The sequence below is a fragment of the Oryzias latipes genome, chromosome 7 (genome assembly GCF_002234675.1).
Source record: "Oryzias latipes chromosome 7, ASM223467v1".
NCBI lineage: Eukaryota > Metazoa > Chordata > Actinopteri > Beloniformes > Adrianichthyidae > Oryzias > Oryzias latipes.
The window spans coordinates 32,940,947-32,962,951 of NC_019865.2; the positions used below are offsets into that span (position 1 = coordinate 32,940,947).

The 22,005-nt window shown below is 46.3% G+C and overlaps 1 protein-coding gene across 3 annotated transcripts in view; it reads left to right on the plus strand.

The window, feature by feature from the left end:
• The window catches only part of prkcz (protein kinase C zeta), a 105,283-nt gene that overhangs the window by 74,941 nt on the left and 8,337 nt on the right, over positions 1–22,005 (plus strand). For all 3 annotated transcript variants that reach the window (XM_023957084.1, XM_023957085.1, XM_023957086.1), the window contains 8 exons: positions 282–379; positions 2,086–2,172; positions 3,433–3,568; positions 3,635–3,722; positions 3,836–3,955; positions 7,463–7,542; positions 8,492–8,581; positions 21,821–21,936. In XM_023957084.1, coding sequence (XP_023812852.1) covers positions 282–379; positions 2,086–2,172; positions 3,433–3,568; positions 3,635–3,722; positions 3,836–3,955; positions 7,463–7,542; positions 8,492–8,581; positions 21,821–21,936 — 815 coding nt within the window. The remainder of the gene's footprint in view (positions 1–281; positions 380–2,085; positions 2,173–3,432; positions 3,569–3,634; positions 3,723–3,835; positions 3,956–7,462; positions 7,543–8,491; positions 8,582–21,820; positions 21,937–22,005) is intronic.

Here is a 22,005-nt window from a genome sequence, read left to right on the forward strand (position 1 = left end):
ATTATTGTTTCTATGGAAGGAATCAGTGAAGACTCTAAGGCTTTATTCTAATTGCAGGGTCCGTTCTATTGTGGATGAAGTCTGTGTTCCTCTGGCGTCTCCATGTGTTTCCTCACATCTCCTCCTGGTGTTTCTGCTCCTTTCTCCTCTTTGTATTTCCCTCGTTCCGTCCCTGTTTCTTTCGGATGTATCTCTGATGGTGACTCCTCCTCGTCACTCCTGGGGTGTCTTCTGCATGTCTCCACATTCTCACACCTCCTCCTGTCTCCTGGTGTCTCCAGGACATCGACTGGGTGCAGACAGAGAAGCACGTGTTTGAACAGGCGTCCACCAACCCCTTCCTGGTCGGCCTTCACTCCTGTTTTCAGACAGACAGCAGGTAAGAGCAGGGCGAGGAGGAGGAGGATGAGCTCACTCTGCTTTTTAATCTATGCTGAACATGAATGAACAGGTACTTTGAGCACATCATTTAAAATAGCGTCTGAATAAAATGAAGTGTTTTTGTGGAACCTGGAGGTCATGGTGCCTTCACTTCTTAAAGCATCTTCTGAAGAACCTCTTTGTTCTCCGCTGGAGTTCAAGTGCTTCATTGTTGAGGCTGTGAACCGTCAGACCTTCATCAGAGCTGTTTGTCAGAAAAACTCGGCATAATGACATGAAACGGAGAGCATCTGTGCTTTTTCATGCTAATCCGCTGCTGCCTCTGCAGATCTGATGTCTGAATGAATAATAATGTGTCTGCAGGCGTGGGCTCTGCACTTTTGGCAGATTTCCTCATGTGTTCGTCTGTTTTATGATTCATTTGAATTATTTTGATCTCCTGCTTTGATTCACTTCATTCAGAGCTGCTTGTGTGTCTGTCAAGCTGAGAGATCCTCGGTGTCAAAATATTATTGTGCTGTTGATCACAAAGGCGTTTTTGAGGAGCGCTGGTCGGGAACCTGGAGAAGACCGTGTGTGTGTCATGTGTGGGTGGATGTCTTGGCAGGAATATATGAAGGGGGTTTCTGTCTATCACAGCTGGGGGGTCTAGGTTGTTGGGTTCCTTTTGGTAACTTTAGCCACTAGATGTCCCTGCATCTCAGACAAAATGATCACAGGTGAAAGTCCTCAAGGATTTTGATGTGAATGAAACATTTGACACCCCTAAACGTTTTCTTTCACCCGGGGCATTGTGGGTAATGAAGTTTGTGGAACCAACTCAAATCTGCAGCTAAACTAGTTCCTTCTGAATTTTTTGTGACTATTTCTGGCCTCAAATGATTCATTTTGCACAAAATTTCTCCAAGACTTTGGATGAAGTTCAGTCATTATTTGTCATTCTCAATATCTTTTGAATATTTCTGAAGTTTTAGCATTTTTGCAAACTCCCCCCACCCAAAAAACATGTCGAATGTGTAAGAATTATTCTAAAAATGTTTGATGTGTTTTAGAAGCTTAGACTTCAGTTTGGGTTTGAGTTTATTCTCCTGACTCCCTCAGCTGTAAGACCATTACCAAGCTTCATTTACCATGTTTCATGATGGAGCTGTTGGTGTCACACCATGGAAAATCAGAACCCATCTTCCAATCATTAAAGCTATGAAAACAGTGAGCTATTTCCTGTGAAATCAGCTGTAAAGATATAAACTGACGGACAAAGTTCTTAGAGGAGAGTTTAGAATAAATCATTTTGTTTTTGTTCCACACTCAGAAGTTCTGGTTTTTATCAGACGTGCAGAAAGGTTGCTCTGATTGTTAGGAATAATAAGATCAAATTCCCAGAATCAGGTGCACATTCCTGAAAAGATCCAAACTATTCCTGGAGGAACTGATCGTTCATTTAACCCCATTTTTTCCCCTAAACTCTTATTGTGAAAATCTCTCTGTTTGCTCCCATGGCCTTTGTGATGCGACTGAAATCATTAGAGTGTCTTTGCTGCACTGCAGGTTTGTGCTGCTGGTTGTTTGGATTTTAGATGAATTTGAGAAAACAGTTCTGACATCAAATGTTTTTGTGATGAGAACAGAGACAACTGAGCTGCAGTTCAGTTCTGCTGGGGTTCTGCCCTCCTGGCTCAGTTTGACCCAGCCCATGTTTTCCAGGTTATTCCTGGTGATCGAGTACGTGAACGGCGGGGACTTGATGTTTCACATGCAGCGGCAGAGGAAGCTCCCCGAAGAGCACGCCAGGTAAACATCCAGATGTTGCACTGTGGGGACCGCGGTCCGGCCCGGCCCTGAAGATGCTTTCACATGCACTCCTCGCATGCTTAGAGGACACCTCAGCATCTCCTCATGCATGCAGAACCGCTGCCAAAAACCAACCGACTCTTTTTGCATTCATCTCTCAGAAGCATAATGAGCACCCATAATTCATTGTGGCTGTCTGCTCGCGGGCCCCTCCATCCGCGGCTCTGATAAACGCTGGATCAAAGGCTGGGTAATTTACAGAGGCACCGTCGGGCCCCTATCGGGCCCTGCAATCTGGATCCTGCCGACCGCGGCTGTACATATGCAAAGCAGCGCGTTAATCACTCATAATGATTGTACATATGCATGAGCTGACAGAGCGCCGCATTCCCCCGCGCGGCGGGGGAGGAGGGAGGTGGGCGAGGGATGGCAGAGCTGATAGGACGCGCCAGAATGCAGCGGTGAAACGCCGGCGCACAAAGGCAACTGTCACGGTGGAGATGTGGGGGGGCGACTGCTGTCAAACAGAGCCCCCCCCCCTCGCCGCCTGACGCTCTGGGGTGTGCAGACAGAAGATCATCAACGCCGATGAAACTTCTTCTCCCGAAGACAGAAAATCTCTGCCTCCACGCGCAGAGAACTCCAAAAAAGCCTAAATGCTCCTCTGCTGGAGGAGTGTGACTCACCCACCCCCACCCCCCACCTCTGCTACTGAAGTCTGATGCTCCCATCCCACAAACAGCCTCTGATTGGATAATTGCCCTTAAACACATCCTGCTTCCATTTGGACTGTGTGCAGCAGCGTTTCTGCTCATCGCGCATTCACCCCAGGTCACTGACACCCCCCCAGGATCTTTTCTGAGCCTGCAGGTCAGACACCTCCCCTCCCCCAGCACTGAGCTGAGGGAGTCCAGTGAATTCCGGTTCCACAAGAACCAGAGCTGCATCTGGAGGTGGAGAGAGCTCAATAGACTGAATGACAACATGACACAGAAGTCAGACCTTTGGTTTACAACATGGGAGCTTCAACCTGACGCACCTACTGCACAGGAGCTAAACGCACATCAGCCTCTACTACGCAAACACACTGCAGACAAAGTACGACACTGCAGGACCTGAACAGTTTATCCTCTTCAAAGACTGTTTTCTCCTCTTGACCTTACTCTATTTGGTGGCTAAAGATTAGTAACTAAGTGAACCTGACTGGGATATTTTAAGCCTGTAGGGGGCAGTACATGACGGAGTAATCTCTCTTCTCAGGTTTTACGCAGCTGAAATCTGCATTGCTCTGAACTTCCTTCATGAGAAGGGCATCATCTACCGCGACCTGAAGCTGGACAACGTTCTCCTGGACCATGAGGGACACATCAAACTCACTGACTACGGCATGTGCAAGGTAACTCACTGTGACACAGCAGCTCGGGGGGGCTTCAACACCTGACTCCTCTTCTATCTCCACCAGGAGGGCATCAGACCAGGCGACACCACCAGCACCTTCTGTGGAACCCCCAACTACATTGCCCCAGAGATCCTGAGAGGAGAAGACTACGGTGAGCGCAGAAAGACTTGGTTCACTTTCTGCTCTGTATCTGCTGACTGACAGCTGAGCGACTCCTCGTCACGTGCAGATGAGTGTCTGATCGGTCTTTGTGGCTCCTCCCAGGCTTCAGCGTGGACTGGTGGGCTCTGGGAGTGCTGATGTTTGAGATGATGGCCGGCAGGTCGCCATTTGACATCATCACAGACAATCCCGACATGAACACTGAGGAGTACCTCTTCCAAGGTGAGGAGGACGCAGGAGGCTGCACACTCGCGTTGTCTCACAACACACTGATAGGAGGGGTTCTGCAGGGAACAGCATGACGTGAAAACACACATATGGTCAAAAAACAGAGTAGCTAGCAAAAAAAAAAAATCCTCAATGCAATGTAAATTTGATTTAAAATGCTTTTTAAATCACTGGCGTTGTGTCCAAATTCCATCACTATTCCATAATCTTCAGCAGCAACTCAGACACCACACTCACCACTTTCTTTTGTTTTGAAAGGCAAATATGATCATGGAAGGGGGGGCACTGACCCCATCCCCAGTGGGGGAACCAGGCCCTCAGCGTGGCGGCCGTGTCCCTTAAGTGCTGGCTTGCTGGGTCCAGCGGTCCTCTCTCCATGCAGAGGGAGGGATCCCTGAGTCCTCTGGGTAGACCACCAGCTGGGATCAGTCTGAGCCTGGGGTGTCCGTTTCCTTGTGGTGCTGTTCTGGTCTCTGCTCTTGGGTGCTGGGCCTCTTTAAAATTCCAACAGGGGGGAAGCCTGGTCAGCCCATGTTTACCACACTTGTGGGGGTCCCCCACTTCTCCTGGGCATCCTCCTCGTGGGTGGGGGGCAGTGGTCCCAGCCTTGCTTTACTAGACTTCCTGTCGTTTGGGTGGGTGGTTGCAGGTCTTCTACTGGGGGGCCCTGGTGCCCCTGTGACTCGCTGGTGCTGGGTGCCCCAATGGCAAACCTTCCGGGCCCGTCTGGGTGGCTATCGTTGGGTTTCCCGGCGGGCTGATTTCCTTGAGCTGCTATTGCACACAGATGTCTGGGGGGGACTGCTGCTTCGGCGGGGGTCTGGGTGTGGGGATTACAATGCACCCCCCCTCTTTTTACATTCCATCATCCACCCCAGCAGAACATAGACTCACCTGAGCACAGGTGTCAGCTCGCCTTTGCACAAATAGTTTGCGTGACGAATGAAATGTTTTACATGTGTGTATTTGTATAAATAAGTATGATCACGTGAACTGCAGTTGTATTGTGTTGACATGTTTGTATGTGAAGATTTTTGGAACAACACGTATGTTTGTAACATTTGAGTGTGTGTGTGTGGACAGGCCCCGCCCCTTTTAGACCAACATCTAAACCTGACAGTAACCCCCCTTAACCCCCCTTTTTTTCTTTTGTTCCCTTATTCCCCATCTCCAACATCCAGTTCTCTCCTTCTATCTCCTCTTTTTCCACCCAGTCCAACAAATAAAATATTTATAAACACAATCAATATAAATAAAGATTAACCTCAAATACAAAAGGAGTTTATACAAATATATACCTCGTGTGTCAGAAAAATCACAACCTCCAATCGTAACAGTGAAATCTGTCCAACACACGAGGCCTTCAGTTTGTTCAGCTGTTGGACAGGAAACTCACTACTAATTATTAATAAGTCTGGGAATGTGATTTCCAGATTATTTCAGACGATGTCTCTCACAGTGAACACGCACCTAAGATGAACATTTCAGACCCCTCCAGGATTTCTAAGTGGGAGATCTTGAAAAATCACAGGTTGTTCTAATACTTGTTTGCCTCAAAAATCTACACAAGTAAATGAAAAAATGTTTATGTTTAGATAAAAGACAAAGTATAGTCATAGTTTTAAGTGTCTCTGGTTTGTCTCTCTGCGTATTTCAAACACTGTAGTGGTGAAAGTACTTGTTCATTTTTACTGTGAGACTTGAAGAAATGGACTTGAACCCTTTTTGGGACCAACCTGAACTGAACAGAGTGTAGTTCTCCCATCTGCATTTGTTTGCACCCAGATGAAAGCTGCCATCACTGTAAGTCCTGAGGAGAGGAACCAGATTCGACTCCAGATCAAAGCGGGTTTTAGAGTAAGGGGGGGCTCAGCGCTGTGAGGGGTCTGCAGCAGGGCAGACCGCGGTCTGGTTCCTGGAGTGTCCAGGAGCTGCGTGGACTTCAGCAGCAAAACAAACAAAAATCCATCCACAGCCACAACCAGAACTCATGCAAAAACAGTCCTGGGCTGAAAAGTGTCCCTCAGTTTAGGGGAGAGTCTCCAGAGTCTTTGTGTCTGAGCCATATGGTCGCCTCACTCCCCCCACGCCCCCCCCCCACCACCACCACCACCACCACCACCACAACAGAGATTCCTCCATGCTGCAGTCTGACGCATTTCCTCTCAGCAGCGACGGTCAGCCACTCGTCGCCTCTCTGTGACCGGCATCTGCCATCCCTGCCGTCCTGCTGGTGCTCTCGCCTTTCGACCAGCGGGATCCTGGAGGAAGAACTGCCAACGGAAACATCCGAGCATCTCCTCCTTATGCCACCTGGATCTGCTGCCAGGGCCCTGCTTTGGGAAGAGGCACCACAAGCTGCTGAGCTGAGCCGTCCACACACCAAAATCCTGAAAATCTCCTCAAGAGGCTGAAACAAATGGAAATGCTAAATGGGTTAAATGATTTCACGGTCATAGATTCATGTAATGGAAACTATAGGAAAAGCTGAATCACGGCTTCACGATGTTTCAGGGAATAAACTGTAAAAGTAGGTCAGAGTCAAAGCACAAAAGTTACCACAGAAGGAAACCTTTAAACGTGGTTGAACCCACACAGAAGGAAGGAGGGGGGCACAGGGGGGGCACTGCACGAGCTGTGCTCACCAATAAGTGAAGGAATTATATGGAGTCAGAAAATCTGGTGCAGTGAGGTCTGTGGATCAGAACCACATGGGTTTTGGGTCATGTGACCACAGGGTTTGGTTCATCGTCTTTACCTTCATGGCTGCAAACCTGAACATTCACAGCTTCCTAACTTCACCAGCTGCAATCTTTTGATATGCTGTTGCTATGGCAACTGCTACACGTCAGTGACAAAAACTGGTACATTTCACAGGATGACCTGTTGGAGTTAAGGCGTGACATCACAGCGTTTGAGCCGCCTTCGCTCAGCTGCCTCACAGTGGTTAAAGTTCTGAGAAAGAGCTTAGAGGAGCTTCTCAGCACCGTTTTTGGACCTGCTGCCGTTTGGGAGCAGCAGGGATGATGGCTGTGTGTGTGGGGGGGGGGTCACGGAGGAGGAGGCACAGGACAGTAATAAAGGGAGATGTGACAAACACCCACAAATGTCTCCTATGTGTGACGCAGACAGACACCGGACGTCCAGATCCGTCCGTGTTCCCTCACATGTGCTCCTCTGCTCCCGCTGTCTCTGACGCCTCACGCTGAAGCATTTATCAGAGCCTTGGGCACAAATTAGAAAATAAAAGTGAAAGTCCTGGCGTAGCCTTGGATTAGAGGGAAAACAGTTTCTGTGAATCTCTAATTTTTGTGATGCTGTGTGGCTGTGGGAGTCTCAAGGCTGTTGACGGATCACAAAATGTGAGAGAAAGTCCTCTGCGCCTCCTCTGACTCCCACAGGCAAGTCGGCCTGTGAGTCATGCTGCTCTCCTCTCACGCTGCCCTCCTATTGTCTCCCTCTAACTCCTTTTTGTTGCTGTCCTTCTCCTTTCTTCTACAGTGATTCTTGAGAAGCCCATTCGCATCCCAAGGTCTCTGTCGGTGAAAGCTGCCAGCGTGCTCAAGGGCTTCCTGAACAAGGTGAGAGCCCCCCCCACACAACGCTCCATGAGTGGAGGCCCAGCCGAGCATTCCTCCCTTTTTCTGTAGGAAAATCCAGCTGAAGCTCCACAGTTCTTTCTCAAACATGGAGCATTTCATTCTAAAGTGGTTTGAAAAAACGAAGTCAAAGCATTTCCAGCTCAGAATACAGAGGTCGCCTCTGACATGGAGGGAGGGCACTGCAAGACGGCGAGCTGAGCTCCTCCAACAAACCTGAAGGTTCTTCTTTGTCCTGACAGATGAATCCATCAGGAAAGTTTGCAAAAGCAAAAACCTACCCAAAGAAAAAGTCTGCTTTTCTGGAGAACAGGCTCCAGAACATGAAGACCCTCTGACCGGACGTCTACATTTCAGAGGATCGCAGAACTTTCCTCTGGTTCTGACACTGAAAGTGATCCCACAAGTACTAGAAATGTACCTTCAATGGTTTGTTCAGACCACTTTAATGTGCTATCCAAGACATTGGGAGTGGGGTCATCTGGACCCCCTCTTAATGTAATCCATGGACAGCATGGATTGAAGCAGCTTCATGTTCCCACTGGGACTCTGGGAGTTTCCAACAAGTCATTGTTGAACCTGAATATGTTTCAGTCATTTTATTTTCTATCTCTCTGATCCTTTAAAAAAAGAATGTCAAGAAGTAAACAACCAACAGACGTCAGTGGCAGAACAATCCAGACCTTTGAAAAGTTTCTTGTCAAACTCAACACGTCAGTGAAAGGTCCACGTTTGCTCAAGAGCATCAAGGCGGTTTAATCACCATGGAGGACTCTGTCCACCATCTGAAGTATAGTCTGCTTTGGTCTTGGCCCCCTGGACTGGAACGATGTTGTAAACGGGGATGGATCTGCTTCACGCTCAGCTGTGTAAAATATTCCAGCACCTCTCCACTGTGGCTGTTTCATTCACGATTTTGTTTTCCCAACAGGATCCCAAGGAGCGGCTGGGGTGTCAAGTCCAGACGGGCTTCACAGACATCAAGTCTCACACCTTCTTCCGCAGCATAGACTGGCAGCAGGTAGGAGCTCACTCTAACTGGTCGATTCCTGTTTTCTGTTCCTGAATGCACAAGAACATTCATAATAGTACGTCCCCCAAAGCTCAGTACTGCTGGCCTACAATGTTACCATAGCAACCATTCAAATATCTGGTCAAAAAGACATCATGCCACTGAACTGACTAAAGCCCTTTTCCTGTGGCGCCCTCACCAAGATGGCGGTCTCTCGGTTAGAACATCTTCAACCATGCTGGCGTGGTAAGCTCCGCGCCCGCTTGCGTGGTAAGCCCAACCCCCGCTGGCGTGGTAAGCTCCGCCCCCGCTTGCATGGTAAGCCCAACCCGCGCTGCCGATGTAAGGCCGACCCGCGCTGGCGTGGTAAGCTCCGCCCCCGCTGGCGTGGTAGGCCCAGCCCAGTCTCAAAAAGATTGTCTTTGGTGTAAATCTGTTTCGTTTCTAAGAACCTGAAACCCTCTCATGCTGCTGATATCAACCCAAATCCTCAGACTTCATGTCCAGCTGTGGGCAGCTGTGCTGCAAACAGGAACAGTTGGAGGTTTGGGAAACTTTGCTACAGTTACTGCATTTATCGGCTAAAGTCAGGCCCCTCAACGGTTTTTATTAGAGATCCAATCAGACCTGCTGCTAACATGCTAATTTCAGACCAAAGGGGTATTTTTTTTCTCCTTCCTCTCATCATCTGTTTCCATGGCAACAACAGTTTGCTCCCTGTAACTGCGCCTGCCTGTTAATCTCTTAGCATGGTTGTTTTGAAGGAGACAAAAACCGGCTGATTAAAGGCTCAGGGCTGCAGGTTTTGAGCTTTTCTTTCCTCGGTAGCAGCCTGAAGCGACAGATTCTCTGAGGCTGCGCTCCGGATGATGCGGGCCGCTGTCCTCCTCCATGCTGCGGCACCACGCTCCTCACCATCAGGGGCGGAAACGCAGACCCTCATCTGCTGCTCTGGAGCTACGAGGAAAAGTGGAGTGGGTTCCTGAAAAACAGTCAGACTGACTGAAGCTGTGATTGACACACGTGAAGAAGTCTGTGCAGGTCAGCCCAAAACAAGGACCAAACACAAAGTCATCAATGTGCTCGGGTCTCTGCAGGACCCCAGAAAACACCAGGAAAAGGGGCTGAAGCAGCTGCTAGAAGGGAGAGACATTTCTCTTTTACCAAATTAAAATTTCATCTGCCCACTGGAGGGAATAAAACATAAAGCAACATTATTTATGAGCGTCTGAGGAGGAGGAGATGTGCAGATCTGTGCTGCAGAACCAGAACTGTGCAGACATTTTTACTAAAACACGAAGGAAATATGGTTTTAAGGTATGATAAAGTTAGGCTGCAGCAAAATAAAAGACCTTTCTAAAAAGAGCACAGAGTGGTCTCATTACCCCAGAAACAGTTCTTCTAAATAAAATTAAGATTCTCTGGATGGAAAAGTCCAACAGCAGACTATCCTGAGTTTAAGTTCCACTCCGATCATCTTTTGGTCTATTTTCAAAGCGTTCCTAGTGGACTTTTAATTATGATTTTAGTCAAAATCATAAACCTGTGCCAGTTTCTAGTGCGGAGCAGCCCCGCCCCCCCTTCCCCATCCCATGCAGAGAGGAGCAGGGTGCTTGAGGCCCATCTAGCATATTTTCCACATATCAACTAAAGGCTTTTTCCAACAGCATTTTTCCGTCTGCTCCTGGTTCACAATGATTTTTAAGAAATACTCAGAAATTAAGTTTAAACCTTAGTTTTTTTTTCTATGTGTCTCCATCATCATAAGAATGCTACAAGAAGATGTTAAAAACACCAAAACATCATTTTTTATTAGCGTGGGTCTTTAATGACCCACAGGATCAGGATATGCTAGCTGTCCCCGTATCTGCAGGTCACGTTACCTTCATGGAGATCCTCCACAACCAAGTTCTGCTGGTGAAGAGGGGCCTTTGCAGAGACCTACCCCTTATTTATTCCAGGCGAAGGGAAGACTTTTTTTTTTTTTGCTCTGCCCGTCACCTATAGAATACATATATACCTTATGTGTGGTGGGAGGGGCCAGCAGCTGCCGAGTGTGTGGTTTTGTGGCTGGAATTCACAGACCGTCACCTATAGAATACATATATACCTTATGTGTGGTGGGAGGGGCCAGCAGCTGCCGAGTGTGTGGTTTTGTGGCTGGAATTCACAGACTGGGAGCCCTGGTAGATCAGAGCTGGGGCGTGCCCCCAGCGGGTCCCACCTTCATGTTCAGGGTTGCTGCATGTTTCCATCTTCTCCTTGGCCTGTCTGATTTTCTGACCACGCCCTTCTCCTTGGGAGTGGGAGCTCGCCCCTTGCCTCTGCTCTGTGCCAGACGTGATGGGGGGCTGCCTGGGGCGTTGTGCAGGTGCTGTCAGGGTGGTCCTGGGCTTCCTCTGGTGGCGGCGTTTGCTTAGGGTTCAGGCTTGTGCTCTCCATGCACCTCCACCTCTTTTCTGTCCTGTGGGGGTGTCTCCAGTTCTGTCTCTGGATGCTGGTTTGGAGTTTTGCAGCTACTTTTCTGGGGGGATTCTGGGGGGGCCTGGCTGCTTCTGTGCTGCCCACCAGGGGGCTTCTATGCAGGGGAGGGGTTCAGTCCAGGGTCACACAAAGCACACTCACCTGAACTCACCTGTCTGCTCACATCTGCACAAACATGGATGTTTGTTTGCAGACATCATGTGCACTACTTTTATTTTTTTAAATGGCGGATATGATGTCAGAGATTTCACAAAGTGAAAATCTAATCAATGTGAGTTTTTTGGTGACTATTTATGAATCCTCTGTGTTCTGATGATGTTAAAGTTGATGGTTTATTATAAAATACATTTAAAAACATTTACGCTGATTAAAACTGATTAAACGAAATGCATTGTGGTTTATTTCTGCCAGTCTAGGGAGCATTGATGCTGACAGGTTTTTCCCAGAATTCTCTGGGGCATTAGATTTTGAAATTGCAGATTCAGACAGCACTACAAAATGGCAAATGCCTATATAGTGCACTATGTAGTGAGTAGTGAAGGAATTTGAGCATAGCCTGTGTGTGTGTGTGTGTGTGTGTGTGTGTGTGTGTGTGTGTGTGTGTGTGTGTGTGTGTGTGTGTGTGTGTGTGTGTGTGTGTGTGTGTGTGTGGGTGCGTGTATGTGTGTGTGGATCTGCATAAATGTGTGTGTGTGTTTGTTTGTGCAGACTAGGGCTGCACCATATGAGGAAAACTTGCGATATGCGATAATGATCAAACTTGAGGTGTGTGAACAAAGAGCAAAACAACCAAAAACATAATTCTCCTTTCATTGCAACAGTTTAAAAATTATACTGCGTATTTAAATAATTTTTTTATCAGACACTGGTTTGTTTTATAAAAACGTACCGACATGTTTCGGTGGAATACCTTCCGCCTTCGTCAGGATCGTCATCAGGTGGGAGTGTGTGACGTCTTTAAAAACAGATGATTGTGACTGAGGCGGAGTCACCTGTCAAACTTTGACAAGAGACTCCGCCCCTTGAGCCCACACTTCCATGAACAGGGATGAGGGGGCCTTCCTGCTCTCCCATACCTGGAGTATACATCCTCCAGCAAAAAAAAAACCGACATCAAGGGGCGTAAATCCGTTATATGCATAAATGGATTTATTTGATTTGTTAAATACTTTAACAAAAATAAAATACTTTTGTGCACAAAAACAAAGTTCTTCAGGACATTGAAAACCTTCAGCCTTCAGAAACTCTTCTCTCTCTTCGTGTCAAATGCTTCTGTTCTTCTGTCCCCTCTTCTCCTCTTTCTCCTCTCTTGTTTTCTCTTGACTCGTTTCCATCCAATCCAGAATTTAAAAAAAAACCTTAACCCACATTAAACAAAATCATATAAATAACGTTTGTTTTCAAATACGAACTGGGTGGATACAAATATGTCCCAAAGAGCACAGAACTGAAGCCAAAACGCTGGACTCTGTTGTTTTGGACAGATACCATCTTCTGTTCTTTAGCTCTGTTCTCTGCTCAGCAGCTTGACAGACAGATAATAAATAAACCAGGGAGACACGACTTCTCCTGGCTCTTCGCTCCGTCCTTCATTGAAAGAAAGCACAGAAAACCTCACAAGAGTGGAACCTCTATAAAAACATGTCAAGAAGTGTTCTGTTATTTTAGGAACAGACGGCTGCCTCTCATGCAGAGGCCTGAAGACGACGGACTGGAGCGTTCCTGTAGAAGCCATGGTTTCACTGCTCATCCTTCAGCGGTTTAGACTCTGTGTCCTTCATGGGACAGCAGACAGCTTTTACAGCAACGACCCTCAGCTACAGGCAGAACAGTTAAGTGGGAGATACTGTCTGTTCTCCCCCCCCCCCCCCCCCCCACGCTCCTAATGCACAGACACATTCTCATCAGATGTTTGAACATTTGAACCACAGAGGAGGAGCCTTCACCTCATTCATCCATGTGTTCAAAGGTCCAGAAGAAGAAGAAGGAACCCTTGAGCATATTTTCCCTGCCCATCACTCCTGCAGCTGCTCGTGCACGCTCCACGTGCCTGAGAGTTTATTCCTGTCCGTTGCAAATGCCTGTTATGGCAGAAGTCCACCAAACGCCAGGGTGGACTTTAGGGCTCACTCTGATTAGATCAATGTTGTCAGAAAGCAGACAAAGTGTGCAGCAGAGGAAACATATTCCTTTTACAACCAAGAAAAGACAGGAAGCTCATCAGTGATGGACTCTCCTTTACTGTGTTCCTTCTTTTTTTACTGTTGTTATCTTTTCTTTTACTTTTGTGCTTTTAGGTGCCACTGGTTGAAGTTGTTGAACCTTTCAGCTGTCTGCCACTTTCTGCTCTACATATTGTCAACAAGTAGTTTGGCCTCTTTAGGATTCTTCCAGCTAATATCGTTTCAGCGTGTGATCCTCACCGTCTTCTTCCTCTCATTTTCATTTGCTCTGTGCCTGGCATCACTCGCTCTTCAGCTTTCTCTTCAGCTGAAGACTTGGCGATGCAGGAAAGATGGAGTCTGCTCCTTTCACCAGCCGTTTGCACTGGGAGCGTCATTCTGGATTCAAGCTGCTGCACTCGTACCTCTGAAAGCGGCGGTGGAGTGAGAGCACTTGGCGTCTGTGATGGCGGCGTCCTTGTTCCTGTGGAGCTGAAGAGCCTCATCAGGTTCACTGATGCTGCCTGAGCAGGAACCTCCCCCCTCTGTTGCCCACATTCCACCTCTGGGACGCCACAGAGTGTGTGGAGGAGGCGGGATCGTAGCAGGCCACCCTTCATTACAAACACACACACGGTCTACCCCCCCCCCCCCCCCCAACAGCACATCAAAGGAGAGGGATGAGAGGAGATAAAAGATGGAGCATGAGTAAGACAGAGAGGCGAAGCACAGAGACAGGATGTGAGGGCGTGAGACTGACAGAGGAGTAGGCAGGTGCTGAAAAGATGAGGGGGGGGGCATTTTAAGAAGACACAAGTGTTTTTGTGTTTGAGGATTTTCTTAGAAAGAAGTCTGAACCCAAAACTCCAATAAAAAACGGAGACCACACAAAGCAACAACACACACACAAACAAAGTCTGCCTCACTGCCTTCAAAGCATCGCCGAAACTTCTTTTTTTTCCAGACACTTTGTCCAAAATCCTTTGAATTACAGCTGAAGGCCTTGACTCTATTTTTGCCTCCTTCATTGTAGCTTTGTACACCAACTGTAGAGCGAAGAAAGCTTTCCCAAAGCTCTCCACAGGACGGTCCTCACTAAGTTGTTTCAGTTTACCAGCAGATGGCGACAACGATTCAAATGTAGCACAGTCTTCCCCGCGCATTTGCGTTTATATATTCACAGTTTTTTATTTGCAGATTTTTTATCAGTCACATAAATCCTCCGGTTCGACACAAAAACTCAGCTCAAGACGCTTGTATGAGACTTTTGCTTCCAAATAAGGTGCTGTAGAGGGAGGAGGGGAGCGGAGATGCATAGCACGCCGCCCAGTCAGCTGAGGAATATTTCACAGCAACAACAGCCGGTTCTACCAGTTCCTGAACCGCTATAACCGAAGACTGTGCCCCTGCATGGAGAAATGGTATCAGCTGACTCAGAAGCAGCCAGAAAATATCCTGATGTGCTAAAAAAAAAAAGAAAATTGCAGAAAATAACTATCATCTGGAACAAGTGTTCTTCTGGGTGAAAATAACCGCTCACCCTGAACCAAAGAGGAAGGAAGCATGGACTCCTGGTTTTAAGGCACAGAGAGACGGTCCTAATGTGTGTTATAAAGTACACTATGGTTCAGTCTATTACTCTGAAACTTAAAAGAAAACTCTTTATGTTGAGCAATATTCCAATGTTCTTTAACATGTTTTACAAGACATCAGAAATGTTTCAGGAGGCTTTTTGATGAGTAAAGATCGGTGACGGACCGTCTTCAGCCGTGGGGGTGGGGGGTGGTTTTGCAGGACTCTCTGGTCCCAAACCCCGCGAATAAGGGGGGAATACTGTATATGATTACAAACTGGAAACAAGGAAGTGTTTGTCAGGAGACAATGACAGCAGCACTACCATCATTTTCCTGAGCTGGTTGTGAATTTCAGCAACTTTGATTCTGGTCATTCATCTGTTGCAGCGTTAAAAAATGCCCACTATATTCCGGTTTTATTTGCTTTCACACACAGCACTGTGGGAACCAAAGACTGAAATGGACTAAATCCCTTAGACAAATAGTGCAATTCAACAGCTGCTCATTTGGGGCGCTATTATCTGAAAACAAAACCTTACTTGGAAGGACAGTGGCTCGTCCCGCTAGTCCTCAGAGTGTCATATAGGAATACGTGTCTGGATGCATGGAAGAGGTGCAGTGAAAACAGATGCTCTGTCAGGTTTCTGTCCACGGACGGTCATGCGTGGCGGGGAGTGCATCCATGTAGCGCTCAAGACCACAGGCTGTGGTTAGCCCTATTTTGTACAGTTCTGGAGACGGCGATTCAGCAGCCTCTCCAACCATCCAGTCTCCATCACCAGAAATTGTCACAGAAAGATTAGCATCTTTTTGGTTTTTAGATTGTGAAACAAACACAGGAAACAGCTTAAGTTCTGAATATGTATATAAAGCATTGAGTTGATTTGCTCAGAGATGTTGGGTTATTTACCACTTCTTTTGTGGCTAAACTTTACCTCTCACCTGTTGCCAACATCAACGCAACTAATCTTATCGGGAACTCCGGACCCACGTCCACTTCTCCAACAAAATCCTGTCAATATTTTTGATTGAAAGTGTAAACTGTGCCCTGGTCAAGAAGGGTATTTCATGCCAGTGCCAGAGTAGTGTGTTGTAACCACATGAGGACTGTTCAGAAATGTCCATCACTACCTTTATTAGGGCGGCAGTTTAGCTCAGGCGGTAGAGCAGTTCATCCAACAACCAAAGGGTTGGCAGATCAATCCCCGCCCTCCCCAGCCAGCTGCCCCCCCCAAGCACGGCCAGCCCGTAGCACACCGCCTCCCCGAAAAACCCAGTGCAGGGCTTAGAGCTGGTCCACTGTTCCAGGGGGACCAGGGAACCACACAGTTACTCCGGAATCAGAGGGCCAACTACCAGCCAAATTCTCTTTTCCAGTACCTTGGAGTAGACTTTCCCAGAAAAGCTTAGAGGTTTCATCCTCCTGAAGCTGAAGCCTACCTTTTGGTCCCCTTTTTTTAAAAAGAGAACTGACCTGGTCTGCCAGTCCTGGGGCACAATTCCTGACCTCCAAATGATGTTTTCAAAGGTGTGAGGGGATAAAGATTCTCCCCTCTGTTTTCTCAGGTGTCCAGGACACATGGTGGAAGCTCAGCTGACCTTTCAAATGTGAACTTCCTGATACGGTGTCCTGGTGCCACATGCACTGACCCTTGTACTAAGATATGGTGGCCAAGAGGAAACCGTGACTGCTACAAAAATACATTAACAAAGCACGGCTCAGCTTCCAATCAGGGAAGCCGTTCCGCCCCTCCAGTTATTGCTGTCATTCGCCACATGGGTGTTGAAGTCTCCCAGTAGAATAATGGAATCCCCATTCAAAACACTTTCTATTACCCCTACTAGAGACTCCAAGTTGGCTGGGTACTTGGTGCTTCTGTTTGACATGTAAACTGAGACAGCAATAAGGGACCTGTCTTTGACAGCTCATTCACTGAGGCACACCTCCACACGGTACAACTGAGATGAGGGACTATGAGCAAATCCACACCAGCCTGCTGCCTCTCAATATGGGCAAAGCCAGAGTGGGTTTCAGAGCCTAACTATGTCTAACCAGTGCCACTCAGCCTCCTGTACAAGCTCGGACTCTCTTCACGACATTTCGTGACACGGTGGTTAGAGTCCACGTTTGTGAATTTTTGTGGATTGGACTATCAAGTTAACAGATTATAATGTGGCTGTCTACTTGCCTCTCTGATTGTCCATTCTATCTACCTGGACTACTTTTGGCACAGTTGACATTTAAGCATCCCCCACCCTCCCTTAAAAGAAATATGACTTCTGTTCTGCCAAGTTGGCTTTTACTAAATATCTAAGTTCATCCACTTCTACTGTATTTGTTTAGGGATATTGGCCTGATAGTGGTTCACAATGCAGCAGTTCACTTTTGCTCCAGACAAGCACTATTGGACTCATCCAGTCACACCAGCAACACACCAATGACATGTCACTTCAAACTTTGGTCAACAGCTAAGCGAACAGCTGAATAACATAAAACCAAGAGAACCCTGGAATAGATCTCACTTATGTTAAACTCCCAATCCAAAGGAAGGGGGTAACTGATAAGAGGATCCAATTACAATGCCACTATAAGCAGTATAGTGAAAAAGAGTGGACAAGAATATGAACACAGAAACAGTGTGGATGCCACTCAAAAGGAAACGTGAAACAGGTTCTTTAAATATGTTGACCTTTCAGCCTATCCCTTCGGGGGTCACCATAGTAATCAGCTTCACTGATTTGCACCAGGGATTTGGCAGAGATGTTTACACTGGGGGGCCTTCCTGACACAACCCTGTATTTTATCCAGGATAAGGACAGGGAGACCCTTGTGGCTACATGGATAGGCAGTAGTGCAAAGAGCCTTGCCCAAGGACCCACACTGCATGAAACTCAATGCACGCCCTGGGAATTGAACCCTGATCTCCCATGTGCCAGTCCTTATCCACCTGAACTAGCTAGGCTCTTGAAATATAATTTTTAGATCACACAAGTCTGAAAAAACAAACATGGAGAAAACGGAGTAGTACTGAAGAGCACTGACGAAATGCTACAATAAGTTTTCAAAAACTGTACTAACAAACCAAAACAGGCTAGAAGTCAAAGTAAACTTTATTGTAATTATCTATAATGTTTTCACATACATAGAAATTGAAATTCCGTTTCTCTCAAGCTCCAGTCTAAACAGGGAATCTAACTTCAAATGACAAAATAAAATACAATAAGATGAAAAAAAGAATGTGACTCTAAAAAGAGAAAAATAAAGTGACTGTAGTATAACAAAGTTCAGTCCAAAAATGAGCTGCTGCTGCAGCCAGATGTTGGCATCACTTTAAAGGCAGTCCTGGACTGCTTTCATTGGGGTAATAGAGGTGCTAAAATGAGCAGGAGGAGGGGTCAAGCAGACACATAAGGGCTTCCTAACGCCCATAGCTCACATCATCTCCTCTCTTTGGTCTGTGCACTGAAGTGAATCGCACCAGAGTTCATCTGCAAGTGAACAAGGACCGTTGCTCCCAAGAGGACCAGGATCGAGCCTGTTGGTCTGAATTCTTCCTAATGATGCTGTGCTGCTGGATTGTTGCTGTTTTCCGTTTGAAGCTGGCACCTTGGTCAGAGACAGGCATCTTTCCCAGATGAGACTCATGTGAGATTGCAGTTTGAGATGATCGGTTTTGCTCAACAGCAGTATTTTCTGATTGATCCAGCTCTGTAAGTCAGTTTGTAGCGCCCCCTGGTGATGGCGTTTCTTGAATGTCTGCTTGAGTCTCTGTTAGCTGTGACCCGTTGGTACTTGCTGATGGCCTGGCTCTGCAGTGACTCCATGACGGTAGAATAATTCCTGTTGCTCTTTAGCTCTAATGATCTTGCATCTGCGCCGCTTTTGACCTCATCCTGTTCTTAGTAAATGTGCTCGTGCACATCTGACTGATGTGCAACCATGGAAACACAGCAGACAAAAACTCTCAGGCTGAATCACTCGGGCCTAATCACCCCCCCCCCCCCCCCCCACACACACACACACACATGTTTGCCTCAGCCTCTGCAGTCTTTCATAAGTGAAAAACAGATCCAGTTTTTAATCTTGCCTTTCTCAACATTTTGAAATAAGTGCAGAGTTTCTTCCTCAATCTTCCGACAGTCCAGGTTATTCTGTCAGAAACAGGTTTCCGTTCTTCAGCTCCTCTAGTCACGTCGTATTTTCAGCTGTTTCAGCTATGCTGGTGTGAAAACATTCAGCTCATTTCTGCTTCTACTTTTGTTATTCTAATTTTTGTGAAAAATGAAGCAGTTTATTGTTCATAATACAAAAGGGAAAAAGCTTGTAATGGTTGAAAAACTCTGAGCAGAACTTCTAGCGTTCAGCTATAGATAGGATTGGTTTGAACAGTTCAGCAGAACCCAGACTCTGTCCCTTTAATTATCTGTACTTTAGGAAACTGATTTGAACCATTTATTGATCCAGGCAACTTTTCATTTATGGATTTTAAATGTCTTTTTAATCATTTTTAGACATCATGTTGACTTATTGATTCTTTCTTTGGCAAACTGTCAATTTTTTGGGCTTTTTTCTATCATTTTTAGAATAAAAAAACAGCTAATTGAGGGAAGATCCTGAGACCGAAAGGACAAGTCTGTCCTTTTTTCCCAGCTGATTTGAAAAATTGGGTTTTTGCATACATTGTTTTTCTCCAGTGTTTTTTTGCTCATTCAGCTTTCATAATTATGAAAGTTAATAGACATTTGAATCTGTCATTTCAACCTCTATATCTTAGGGTGTATTCAGCCTGGAAAAATCTGTTGGTCCTGGTCCTGCTTAATTTGGTCCAGATCAAGTCCTGAACCTCAAAGCTTGGTCTGTATTCAGACTGATGTCAACGGGACTTACTTTTCTGTTCCAGACTAAAGCTTGCAAACAAAAGCATGTGACTAAAGATCTCTAAACTTATTGGTCAGGAATTACGAAGGTGGGGCAAAGCAACCACAGACAGAAATTATGGAAATCCTGCGCTTTTTTAGTTCATCCAAACTTTATATTTTGCTCACAAGTTTGGAACATCTGTATCAACGTCAAGTACAACCCTTTTTACTCACTTCTCTGGTCCGGTGGGGGCGTGCTGCAGGACAGTTACTGGCAGGAAGAGTGCTAAGAAGGTACGCTGATAAGTGTTTATGACATAGAGATTGTCAGGAAACGGTGAGAAGTACGGAGCCCGTGACCTGACATGGGTACAAAAAATTATTTGTTCCCCACAAAATAATTGTGACCTTTTACACAACCATTTTATTCCTTTTTTATTTTTAACTTGTCCTGTCCAACAGCTGGGCTGGCAGATGAAAACTGAGGGCCTCTTGTGTTGGACATATTTTACTTTAACTTTACACAACCATTATTTTTGACCGGAAATACACTTAAATGCTTCTGGTTACATATTTCCCATTATTAAGTGAAGTGCTTTAAAGCAATATTATAACTCAAATATATTTTGCCATTGCATCATTAATGCTCCTATTGACTGTAGCGAGGTGATGGCTACGCCAGGCAGCCGGCTATGCCAGATCGGTACGGGGGCTCGCGACTAGAGATGACATCACAATATTTGATAAGCTGTACAGTCATTTACACACTAATACAGCTCTTCCATTCTGCCTTACAGATTTCCCAGAAGTCTCTGTGAAAAACCAGTGTGCAACCAGCTAACTAGATTGGCGATTATAGACCACAATGCATTGCAATTGAAAATTTTTTGTGAAAAAATTGTGTTTGCATTTATTTTTTAAATTAACAACAGACATTTCATCATCAGAACACAGTAATTTTTAGATACTCGTATTGATTTGATTTCTCTTCTGTGACATAATTTTTCCCGTTTTTACAACAAGTAGTGTGCTTGGTGTCTCGCACTAGATAGTTTTTTAATAGCTAGGGATTAGGATGGGAATTTGGACACAGCCTATAAGTAGTTTGCCTAAGTGTTGTTGCTGTAGTGTGATGTCGTCATCACTAGTCGAAGCCCCCGTACCGATCTGAAAGGCCAAACAAAGATCGTGCCAAAAGGGGGCAGACAGAGAGCCCCTGCAGGATGGGGAGGCAGCCCGCTCAGGCCTCCTAAAACTGAACATCTGTGATGCTGAACTACTATGGCCTTGGAGGGGGGTTAAGGAATTTATCTTTATAAAAACAGGACTAAATGCAAGGACATTTGATCCACCTACACATGGTTTTACTGTGTGGTTCAGATAAATTGTAGTCTAGTTGTCTGCTCACTCATTACCCACATTTAGAGCTTTAATGTCACAGACAGCTTTGCTGCAGATGGTAGACGTGTTAAAAACCAGGAGGACCAGAGTCTGAAATGGAAGAACCTGGACGGTTCAGCAATAACAGTGAAGCAAAATCCTAAATGTGGTGAAGACTTTATTGTATCAGAAACTCACTGAGGTCATAATTATTTATCATGATAAAGTTTGAGAACAAAAAGGCTTTTTTGGAACTCTCTGAACTTAACACAAACGTCAAAAGTTCTCTCAGTGACTGCTCTGTTACCATGGTTACATTTTCCCTCTGAAATAAAAGAAGGGGTGGAGCCAATGTGTTTTGTGGTGCGGTTGAGCCATTTTCCACTGGAGTATAGATCCAGCCTCATGCTAACAACATGCTTTGCCGACCGCGCCCTCAGCAGTCTCTGCAGAGCCAGCATGAGCGAACATGGAGCTGCTGAGGAACAGTGTTCTGCTGCAGGCTCAGCTTCAGTCTACATGATAACTTCTGCTTTGATCAGATGGGTGGGAGGCTGCATTCACAGACGGGTCTCAGACTGCTTTCTGCTGCGTTCAGGTGCCCTTTGAAGGAACCGCCGTTTCGGCGTTGCTTTCTGCTGCGTTCAGGTCTTCCCCCTCCTCCGGTTGACATTATTTTGACAGGAAAACAAATACAAACAGAGCCCATCCAGAACTGAGCTTCCTTTTCCAGCCTGTTCTCCTTAGTGAGCAACGATAACATTCGTGGTTTCTTTGTGTTTCCTCAGCTGGAAAAGAAGGAGATGACGCCGCCCTTCAAACCGCAGATCTCTGACGAATTTGGTCTGGAAAACTTTGACACGCAGTTTACCAACGAGCCGGTGCAGCTAACGCCTGACGACGAGTGAGTACGACTGTCCCACTCTGCAGCTGCTTCTTCAACAGTCAAAGTCAGAAAAGAAGACGTAAATGC